Consider the following 10,729-nt stretch of genomic DNA (forward strand, 5'->3'; position numbering starts at 1 on the left):
TCAGTCTTGCACTAGCAGCCTTTGGATGAAGATGTAGAACTCGTAGCTCTGCCTGCGCCATGCCTGCCTGGATGCTGCCATGCTCCCGCCTTGATGATAATGGGCTGAACCTCTGAACCTGTAAGCCAGCCCCAATTAAATGTTGTTTTTATAAGACTTACCTTGGTCATGGTGTCTGTTCACAGCAGTAAAACCCTAACTAAGACAGTCCCTAAAGTCACCATCCAGCTGAGCCTCCATTCCAGAGCCTTCCTCCAGGCTGTGAGGCCGGCTTCTGCAGACATCTCCACCTGCTCTCTCCCCTGCCATTTCCCCGCTTTGCCCTTTGCCACCCTGGCTTCTTCCCACGCCAGGGCCTCGCTCATCCTGTTTCTCACTAAAGTTTTGGCACAGCCAGCACCCCGCAGCACTGCAGTTAGGCCTCAGCATTGAGACCGAAAGCCCCCAGATGTTCCATCTCTGGGTCTCAGGCATCAGGAACGCAGCTGCTGTGTCCCCTGCTGTTTCCTGTGGGACCATTGAGGACGCTGCACTTGCTGCGCTGTTTTTACTACAGTTAGGAGGTCCAACCTCAGGTCAAGCTCCCTGGCGAGTCTCCCAAGCATCACAGCCTATGAGGGCCAGAGTCTAAGCCACCGCACAGATGTGTGACACTCAGCTAGAGGACTGTGCTGGCTGGTCCTGTGTGTCAACTGACACAAGCTGGAGTTATCACAGAGAAAGGAGCCTCCCTTGAGGAAATGCCTCCACGAGATCCAGCTGTAAGGCATTTTCTCAATTAGTGATCAAGGGGGGAGGTCCCCTTGGGGGTGGTGCCATCCTGGGCCGGTAGTCCTGGCTTCTATAAGAAAGCAAGCTGAGCAAGCCAGGGGAAGCAAGCCAGTAAAGAACATCCCTCCATGGCCTCTGCCTCAGCTCCTGCTTCCTGACCTGATTGAGTTCCAGTCCTGACTTCCTCTGGTGATGAACAGCAGTGTGAAAGTATAAGCTGAATAAACCCTTTCCTCCCCAACTTGTTTCTTGGTCATGATGTTTGTGCAGGAATAGAAACCCAGACTACGACACGGACTCCCGTCTGGAGGACACTTGGACACTCGGCGCCCTTTGACAGTTAACATCTGGTTTATAGCTCAAGTTGTGTGAAGAGAATTTGGAGTTCCACCTGAACCACCTCCCTCCTTTGAGCATCTCCCACAGTGTCCCCACCCACAGGGCACCCCCAGTTCCCTCAGTCATGACAAGGTTGTGGGCTCACCTGAGCAGGGCTTTGTAGGAGAACTCAAGGAGACCTGTCTCCTGCCAGTCACTGCCGGCTTCTGTGGAGTCACCAAGCAGGACCGTGCGAAGGTTGGTATACATGGCTTCCGTGAGCGCCTGCAGATCTCTGTGCATGAGGGTCCTGCGACCAGCCACAGAAGATAGGTATTTGCCACTTAATATACTCAAAAAAGATTGCATGCATGCTGAAGGAATACCAGTCACCACTGGGACAGTTTTATAGTGGAGAGACTCAGGTACAAAGAGAATAGCGTCAGGACAAGGCAGCGTAAGCAGGGAAGGGCACTGCTGAGGCTCAAGCACTGTTTGGCCTCACCCTACGTCATGAGCTCCTGGCCAGGACAGTCTGTCCTTGCCTGGTGCACAAACTTGGACAAGGAACCCACAAGCTTCTAGACAAGTATGAAGCGAGCTCCTCCTCTGTGAAATCCAGCAGAGGGCTGGTGATACAATTCCAGATGGACGGGGCATGGATCAAAGACTGGGCTGCTGACCAGCCTCCCCATGTGGACCTGAGACACAGCCTGAGGATGCATGGGGCCAGGGTGAGGGGGGTGCTGGCCTGTCGAGCTGCTCAGAGCCAAGGGTCAGAGATGGTCTGTCGACATGTAAGGCTCCATCAACGCCACCAATCGCAGTGAGTTACTGGAGTGTCTAAGTGCCAGTGAAACCTAGTGTGGCAACACAAACTGGCAGGTGTGAGCCAGGCAGTGAGTCTAGTTGCATTGATTTCTTAATTGTCTCTCCTAGACAGTGGCCTCAGGGCTGGGCTGGAAAGTTTTACAGCAACTTGACACAGGCTAAGTCCTCAGAGTGGAGGGAACCGTGACTAAGAAAATGTCTCCATAAGATCTGGCTGTAAGCAAGCCCGTAGGGCATTTTTCCTAGTTAGTGATTGATCCGGGGAGGGCACAGCGCCTTGTGGGTGGTGCTACCCTCGGCTGGTGGTCCTGGGTTCTATGAAAAAGCAAGCTGAGCAAGCCAGGGGAAGCAAGCCAGGGGAAGCAAGCCAGTAAGCAGCACCTCTCCACGACCTCTGCATCAACTCCTGCCTCCAGGGTTCTGCCCTGTTTGAGGTCATGTCCTGACTTCCTTCAGTGATGAAGAGCAATATGGAAGTATACGGCCAAACAAACACTTCCCTTCGCAACTTGCTTTTGATCATGGTATTTCATCACAGCAATAGTAACCATGACAGAGACAGGGGCCAAGGACAACAGGATGTGGGGTTGAAGCCCCCACCCAGGCCCGCCCACAGGCCCATCTCAGCACTCACGGCTTCATCCTGGCCTTCTCCTCACTGGGGTTGAAATTTGGAAGCTGCAGATCAAAAATCCTCTCCATGAGGAAGATGGCGTAGGGATGGAAGTCCAGCCGTGTACGCAGCTCCCACACCACTGTGTCATAAGAGTGTGGGTCCAGGAGAACAGTGACGTACCTGCCCCCGACCAGCACCTGTTGGAGGAGTGGGTAGATGGCAGCCCTCTGCATTCAGGCATCTGTCAGCAAGCATGGGCACCACAGGCACTGGCCAGCAGCAGACTGGCTCGCCCCTCCCATCCTTTGAGCTAGGCTCTGCCACTCGCCCATCTACCACTGCAAAATTTAGGCTGGGACACGGGACAACATGCTCCAAACCTCCATGCTGAAACCTATCAGAGCTAAGACTGGCCAAAACCTTCTAAAAGCAAAGGTTGTGGCCAGGCCTAGAATCGCAGCTCCTCAAGAGACTGAGGCAGGAGGATGCCGGGTTTGAGGGCTGACTGAATTACAGAGTTCAAGGCCACGCCAGGTAATAATAGTAAGATCCTGTCTCCAGGTAAGAAGGGAGAAGGGGGCAGGGGTGCAAAAGTGAAAAATGATGTTGTCTTTGCCTGACATGCATGATGTCCTGAGTTCGATCCCCGGTACCACCACAAGGAAAAGGATGAGCAGATGGACAGACATTGCTGGGTAAATGCCAGTAGACTGTAGGTGAGAGTGCGGCTGGGGTAGATGAAGGGTGGGTGAGTAGGTGGACGGGTAAATGCCAGTGCTGACCGTAAATGAGTTGGGTGCGTGGATAAAGATGGAGGAAGAAGACATAAACTGAAGGAAAGATGGCTGGGTAGCTAGGTGGAAAATAGGAAGGCAAAGAAGGGAAGGGAGGTGTTAGGTGGAAGTGTCAGGTGGGGAACAGAAGGACATATGGACAGATCTGTTAGATGTGTGGCTGCAGGTTAGAATGTTGGGGACATGGGTGACAAGATGCTAAGTAGACCAAACAACAGCCTGAAGTGTGAACACCATAGGGTCAGGAGCTGCAAGCACTCAAGAACAGGGGGTGACTGGACGGTCCTGAAGACATAGATGGGTGATGGATGAGTGGGTTGGTGAGTAGGGAGAGGTATGGGTGGGTGCATGGGTAGGTGTGTCTCTGGGTGGGTGGGTAGATGGGTGGGTAGGTAGGAAGGTAGACGGATGGGTGGATGGGTTGGTAGGTGGATGAGTGGGTGGATGGGTCAGTAATGAGTGGATGATTGGGTGGGTAAGTGGGGGGATGACTGGTTGGTTGTGGGGTGGGTGAATGGGTGGGTAGATGAGTGGATGACTGGGTGGGTAGGTGGATAAATACAGAAGTAGATGTGCAGAGAGCAGACCAGTCAGGTGCTAAGTGGAGAGAAGGTGAGCATTGGCTGGGCTGTGGTAGATGGAGATAAAAGTGAATAGAGGGATGTCAAAGGAATTGGAGTCTAAAGACGGAAGCTGGATAGCGAATGCTGGGTGAGCTTTGATAGGTAGGTAGAGGCTGGAGAGCAGTTCAGAGGAACACTGGCTACTCTTCCAGAGGAACTGAGTTCAGCTCCCAGCATGCCATGGTGTCTCACAACCATCTGTAACACCAGCTCCAGGGGTTCTGTCACTTTCATCCAGCCTCTGCGGGCTTCTGCACAGATGTCATAAACACACACATGCACACAGATACACACATGTATACATGAATAAAATTTAATCTTAAAAAGGATAGATTAAAAAAAATCTTTTTTAAAGAGACTAAATAGATGATAGAAAGACAGACACATTGGGTGAATATACAGAAAGACAGATGGATAAATGGGAGTGTGGAAGCATATTGAATCCTAATTGACAAGCTGATTACATCTTTTTTTCTTGTTGTTTTGTTTTGTTTTGTTTTGTTTTTTGAGACAGGGTTTCTCTGTATAGCCCTGGCTATCTTGGAACTCACTTTGTAGACCAGGCTGGCCTCAAACTCAGAAATCCTCCTGCCTCTGCCTCCCAAGTGCTGGGATTAAAGGCATGCGCTACCATGCCCGGCTGCAAGCTGATTACATCTTAAATATCCCTGGGTGTGCTTGCCAGAGCACACCCTTAGAGCACAGAGCTCTGCTGATCACTGGTCCATGGTATGCACAATTGGACAGACAGAGGGACAGTCAGCCTCCCCTGGATGGGTAGGTGTGTGGGTAGATGTTGGAGAAGTGGATGGGTCGGTGTGTGGGTAGATGTTGGAGTGGATGGGTCTGTGTGTGGGTAGATGTTGGAGGAGTGGATGGGTCGATGAGTGGGTAGATGTTGGAGGAGTGGATGGGTCGGTGTGTGGGTAGATGTTGGAGTGGATGGGTCTGTGTGTGGGTAGATGTTGGAGGAGTGGATGGCCCCAGTGATGAGCAGCCACTCACTCCTGTCCCTCCTAGAGATACTCACAGTAAATATGTCACCATGCTTCTCCTTCATCCTGGTGAGGAAGCTGGCGGCATCTCTCCCAAACTCCAAGGCATGGCCCAGCCAGGGGATGCTGCCCAGGTCCAACGGAGGCTCACCGGGTCGCCTGCGGAAGCCACAGCACTTAACATCACATGATAAAGCAAAGGGGGCGGGGGGGATGACTCCTGAGAGAAGAGCTTTCCAGCAAGAGGGAACAGCAAGAGCCAAGGCCCTGGGGTTGGTGTTATGGGCTCAAAGGACAGTATAGAGGTAAGTGTGGGCCAACAGAGTATGTGTAGCCAGAGCCAGGTTGTGGGTGAGACCCCTATGGTTGTATAGGCAGGAGGACAATGGCTTTGTCTCTGAGTGAGGAAGGGGTTCTGAGAAGGCCTGTGAGGAGGGTGATTGGTGTGGGGGGAAGGGATACAGATATGTTAGCCTCTGTATAGAGGATGGACCCAGGGTGAGGTGGAGGCGGAGGGTGGGAGACAGGCGGGAACTACTGCATAGATGACTCCCTGTGGGAGGAGCTTCCAGCACCCAGCAGAAGGGTCCAGAGTTCTCTGAGGCAGTCTGAGCTTGGGTCATCTCATGCTCCCTCTCCTGCCCACAGGAAGAGAGCAGTATCAGGGATGGGGTGGCAGGACACAGGCTTCGTCACAGTCTCTGCTCCATGGAGCCAAACCTGGGAGCCCTCTGAGGCAAGAGCCAGGCCATGCCCTAGGGCAGGAAAGCAGGCTGCCTTAGTTTGCAACAAAGGTTAGTGTCCGTACTGTCCTTGAGGAAGCAGTACTGTAAGGTACGTGCAGGTCCCTAAGAAGGGCACGTCCAACCACAGCCCATGGTGGGTTTGATCCTTCCTTGCTGTGTGTGTGTGTGTGTGTGTGTGTGTGTGTGTGTGTAGGGCATGGTGAATCTGAAGAGTATATCAGAGTCCCTGGAACTCTGGAACTGGAGTTACAGACAGTTGCGAGCAGCCCAATATGGGTTCTAGGAACCAAACCAAATTCTCTATAAGAGCAACAAGCATCGTAACAGGCGAGCCATCTCTCCAGCCCCGGAGGTCAGCCTTTAAAATAAACTTTCTGCTTAGTGAGCTAGTCCTTACGGGGAGATGGGGCTCCTCTGGGCAATGAAAGTCAAATCAGGGAAGGGATATAAGGGTCAGCCTCTGTGGTTGGCTCTGAGGATAGAGGGGACAGCCACTGAAGACAGGGACAGTTTGTCATCCACATGGACTCTGCCTACCCTGACCCCAACCTCTGTGGGCTCAGGACCAGCTAATGACTTAAACTACTGCACTAACTACCACACAGATCCACAGTGCTTGATTCTGTGGGAAGTTACATCTCATCTGCTTCCTCCTGCAGGAGGGACTGTGAGCTAAGGAAGCCACTGGGAGGTCCCTAAGCCCCTATGAGGACCCTGTCTCAGCCTGAGAGTCATCAGAGCCACAGGAATGCAGAAAGCCCCAGACACCTGTCTACTACGTAAAGAATGAGTGAATGCATGCATTAGTAAGTGAGTGAATGAGTGGCTAATGTATAAATGAATAACTGACAGTAAATGAATGAATGAGTGACCAATGTATGAGAATGACAGAGTGAAGGAATGACTGAATGAGGAGTAAATGAGCAATCAATATATGAATGAATAACTGACAGTGACTTAGTGAGGGAGTGAATGAATGAACTGTCATATCTTTCCTCTCACTGTAGTTCATTCACTCATTCACCACACATTACTACAAGGCAGACATTGGGGCCTTGGATTCTGGAGACAGAGCAGAGAACTGGACAGATGGCCCCCGAATCCATCAGGAAGTGAATGAAAGAGACACAAGTTGGCAGAGAGAACAAACATTCTCAATTTAAAAATGCATGAGGTGGGCGTGGCCCTGCACACTTGTGAGCCCCGCCCTGGGAGGCTGAGGAGGTAGGATCATGGGTCTGAGGGTAGCCTGGGCTACAGAAAAAAACAGTCTCAAATAACAAGAGCTGGGATGTGGCTCTGTGGTACAGTGCCTGCCTACCATTCATGAAGCTGTAGATTTGACTCCCAACCCTGAAGATACATTATATATATATATATATATATATATATATATATATATATATATATATTATGCTATATATATTATATATGCTGGCCAGGCCTGGAATCTTAGTACTTGGGAGACTGAGGCAGGAGACTCATGAGTTTGAGACCAGCTTTGATGAAGACTGTTTCAAAAAACCAACAATTAATTACTAAATGTTCAAAGGATTTGAATGGGATGTTCAAAGAAGATGCCAAAATGACCAATGGGCATTTCCCTGGTTACCAGGGAAACACAACCACCAGGTTCTATTTTGTACCCATTCTAATGGCTGCAGTACTGTCTTGTTTTGTTTTAAGTTAAAGGGAAAATTAGAGTTTGCAAGGATGTGAAGGAGCTGGACCACACAGATGCACACAGATGCAGCTGCCTGGACCACACAAATGTACACAGATGCAGCTGTCTTAGAAACCAGCCTGGCAGTTCCAGAAAGGTTACACATACCACAGGATGAAGCAGTTTGACCCCTAGGAACAGAAACACGTCCCTGCATAAGCAGACACACGGTGGCTCACACTGTTACATGTGAGACAGACTAACTGTGGTATATCTATGCTGCAGGCTAGTCCTCAGCCTTGAAGAAAGAAGTGGTGCTGGATCTTAAGACACGGTGCTAAGCAGAACCCAGACCAGAGAGCCAGGAGATACACAGAGCTAGGCTTAGCTTAGTGGTTGCCTGGGGAACAAGGAGAGAGGGTAGCTGCCAACAGATGTAGGGTTTCTGTTCAGGAGAAAATGTTCTGGAATTGCGGGTGATGGCTGCTTAACCTCGAGACTGGACTAAAACCCTTGAGTTGCAGCTTTAAACTGTGAAGTTTAAGGTAAGTGGAGTGAGGCTCACTAAAGACAAAGAACAGAACAGGGAGTAGGACAGAAACAGACCTGATGAAGGGGACGTCCGGGGGCGGGGCCGGAAGGGGCGGGGTCCGAAGGGAGCGAAGCCTCCGGAGGGAGGAAAAGGAACCTGCAGGCAGAGGGAGCCACAAGTCCTGGGTGGTAGCGTGCTGACACGGGTCCCCAAGAATACAGCATCTGGTGTGGCCCAAGCGGAGAATGCATAAATGACACTTAAGTGAGGACGACAGAGATGACCTTGAAGACCAGGAGAGCCTGGTCAAGGAGAGTCTGGCTTTTCTGACAGATACAGTGAGGATCCCGTGGAAGGGTTGAAGCAGGAGTCCCTCAGTGCCGGGACTGCTTTTTACATAGGAGAGCAATCCAGAGAGGCAAGATGTCTGGTCTCAGGCGAGCACAGTGACTGTCCGAGGGGAAAGGCCTGCCATCAGCTTCCCCACTTCCAGAGTGAGGGGCTTTGGTCACATCTAGCAATTCAGGGGAGCTCAGGATCCCCCGTCCCCTTCCGCTCCTCCGTCTGGCTGTCCCTCGCCTTTCTAGAGTCTGTGCCAGGGATGTATGGGACACGATGACCAAGGCTGAGGAAGACTGAAGGAGACGAAGATGATGTGGGGGGCACAGGAAGTGCCTCGCCCCCCCAGACCCCTAACACTCCCTGACCAGACTGCTTCTGGAGGCGAGCCTAGCCGGCCCAGAGAAGACCTCCAAAGCCAGCATAGCTCCATTGTTGGTGGCTTCTGAGTACTGCCAGCAACTTCTTCCTTCCTTTGAAGCCCTGGGCTAGAGGCTCTTCTGGCTTCCAAAGGAACAGCTCAGTAGCCAGTGTGCATCTGCCCTTACCAGCCCAGAGCAATGGGTTGTGCAAGGGAGGCCGGAAGGCCAGGGGTTACCTCCCAAACTTGGACACCACACTTCCTGGCTTCAAATTCCAGCTGTATTTCTTACTAGATCGTGACGCAACTGTTGTCTGCTTCAGTGTGCTGGTCTATGACATGGGTAGAGCTCTTTAGACACTCTGTCGTTCTAAGGAGGGTGAGAGGGACACCTCGGAGAGCACCTGGCAGCCAGGCCAGGAGCACCTTGGGAAAAGGACCCAGAAGTCTCCTAAGTGCCATTTACTGAGCCACGGCTGCACTTGAATTGCCGCCCATAACATCAGTCATTGTTGCCTTGCTGGGTGGTAGCAGCTGATGTACAGAGGCCAGAGCTGGGTGGCTCCTCCCCTCGAGGAACAGCTCTTCCCACAAGATCCATTTTACAGAGGAGAAAACTGAGGCACGGAGAGACTGAAGCCCTTGCCCGGAGGTTCCCTGCAGACATGCTAGGTTTTCATCCAGAGCCCATATGATCACCCCTACTGAGCATCTGTCCCCCCCCCACACACACACTTTACAGATGCTGAAAGAGTCACAGAGAGATGACAGCAACCTGCCAATGTGCAGGATCTGTCCCGGGGCCATCTTTGGGAACACAGGGGCTTCCTCCGTCAGGCTTGATCCTACAGCAGTGAAGGAGCTGAGCAGCGAGGGAGCCAGGCGTTATTTCTGGCCATGCCCTTCTCCCACAGAGAAGCCCAAGGAGGTGCAGACAAAGACAGGAAGCTGGAGCTGGGGCGCCTGGGGCCTTCCCGCGGATGGCTGGCGGCTCCCCTGCCTGCGCCGGACCCCAAGCCAATCCCGGGCGTCAGCGGGCGGGCAGGCGGGCGGCAGGCCACATTCCAGCGTGATTCAGCCTGCGGACAGCAGGGCCCAGGCAGGCTCTATTTTAGAGCCTGCGGTCTCCCAAGGCTAATTGACACTCTCACTCTTTGAGGCCCTGCCAGACCAGGAGTTGGGGGAGGAAGGCGTTGAGACTTAGCCTTTCATCCTGTTTTCCGCGGACCAAGATGTCCCTCTGCTCTCTCTCCTAGTGTGTCCCATCAGGTAGGGCCAGCTCTGCCACAGCCTTTGTGAACCAGGGGAGGGAGTCGGTAGGGGCTGTCAGGCCTTCTATGGCAACCCTGGCTTGACAATGGTGTCCTCACTGAGTGGATCTATTCCAAGAGAGCAGGAGACCTAGTGTTTACTCAGACTGAAAACTGTGCCTGGAACATAGTAGGTGCTTAAAGAATACACATCACATGAATAAACTGTGCACATAGTCAGACTCAGTGAAAAGGCCTGCCTCCCAGAGTTGCTGAGAGACTCAAGAGTGAAGGCCCAGCAGTCCGAGTTCTGGAATGACCGACTCAGAGGCTGGCTTGATCAACTGTGCAACACTGGTAGGCTGCCCAACCTTTCTGTGCAAAGTTCAATTCAGAGCACAGCAAGAAGGGATCCTGGGAGAATGTGCTGGGAAACGGAACAGGGCTCGGTTCTCCTCGGCTGGTTGGGGAGCTGAATCTCTCTTTTAAACCTACTTTGCCCAGTCTTCCTCCAGCGTGCACCCACAGGCCTCTTGGGGTTTCCTATCTGCCACTAACACAGGCTCTTCTAAAGCTATTCCAAGGTGTTCGCCCCGCCCCGCCCCGCCCCCTTCACTGCCTAGTAGAAAAAGCAGATGGCAGCTGAGTGGGCCTGGCTCAGTGTGGGGGCTTGCCAAGCATGCGTGAAACCTTAGGTTCATTCTCAGAATGAATAAACTGGGTGTGGTTGTAAGTCCCCTGGGACCCCAGCACACAGGAGGTGAGGCAGGTCATACGCAAGGCTAGCCTAGGATACTTGAGACTCTGTCTCAAAAAAGGAAGAAAGAAATGAGAAAAAAGAAAAAGAAAAGGGAGCCGGGCATGGAGGCACATGCCTTTAATCCCAGCAC

General features: G+C 52.2%; 1 protein-coding gene across 1 annotated transcript in view; it reads right to left on the bottom strand.

Moving 5' to 3' along the window:
* The window catches only part of Ptgis (prostaglandin I2 synthase), a 41,552-nt gene that overhangs the window by 22,497 nt on the left and 8,326 nt on the right, over positions 1 to 10,729 (bottom strand). Inside the window, exons 2-4 of the mRNA XM_021194183.2 lie at positions 4,984 to 5,107; positions 2,555 to 2,733; positions 1,256 to 1,399 (exon numbers count right to left, since the gene is read on the bottom strand). Of these exons, the coding sequence (XP_021049842.1) occupies positions 1,256 to 1,399; positions 2,555 to 2,733; positions 4,984 to 5,107 (447 nt within the window). The remainder of the gene's footprint in view (positions 1 to 1,255; positions 1,400 to 2,554; positions 2,734 to 4,983; positions 5,108 to 10,729) is intronic.

Source organism: Mus pahari, chromosome 3, assembly GCF_900095145.1.
Source record: "Mus pahari chromosome 3, PAHARI_EIJ_v1.1, whole genome shotgun sequence".
Classification (NCBI taxonomy): domain Eukaryota; kingdom Metazoa; phylum Chordata; class Mammalia; order Rodentia; family Muridae; genus Mus; species Mus pahari.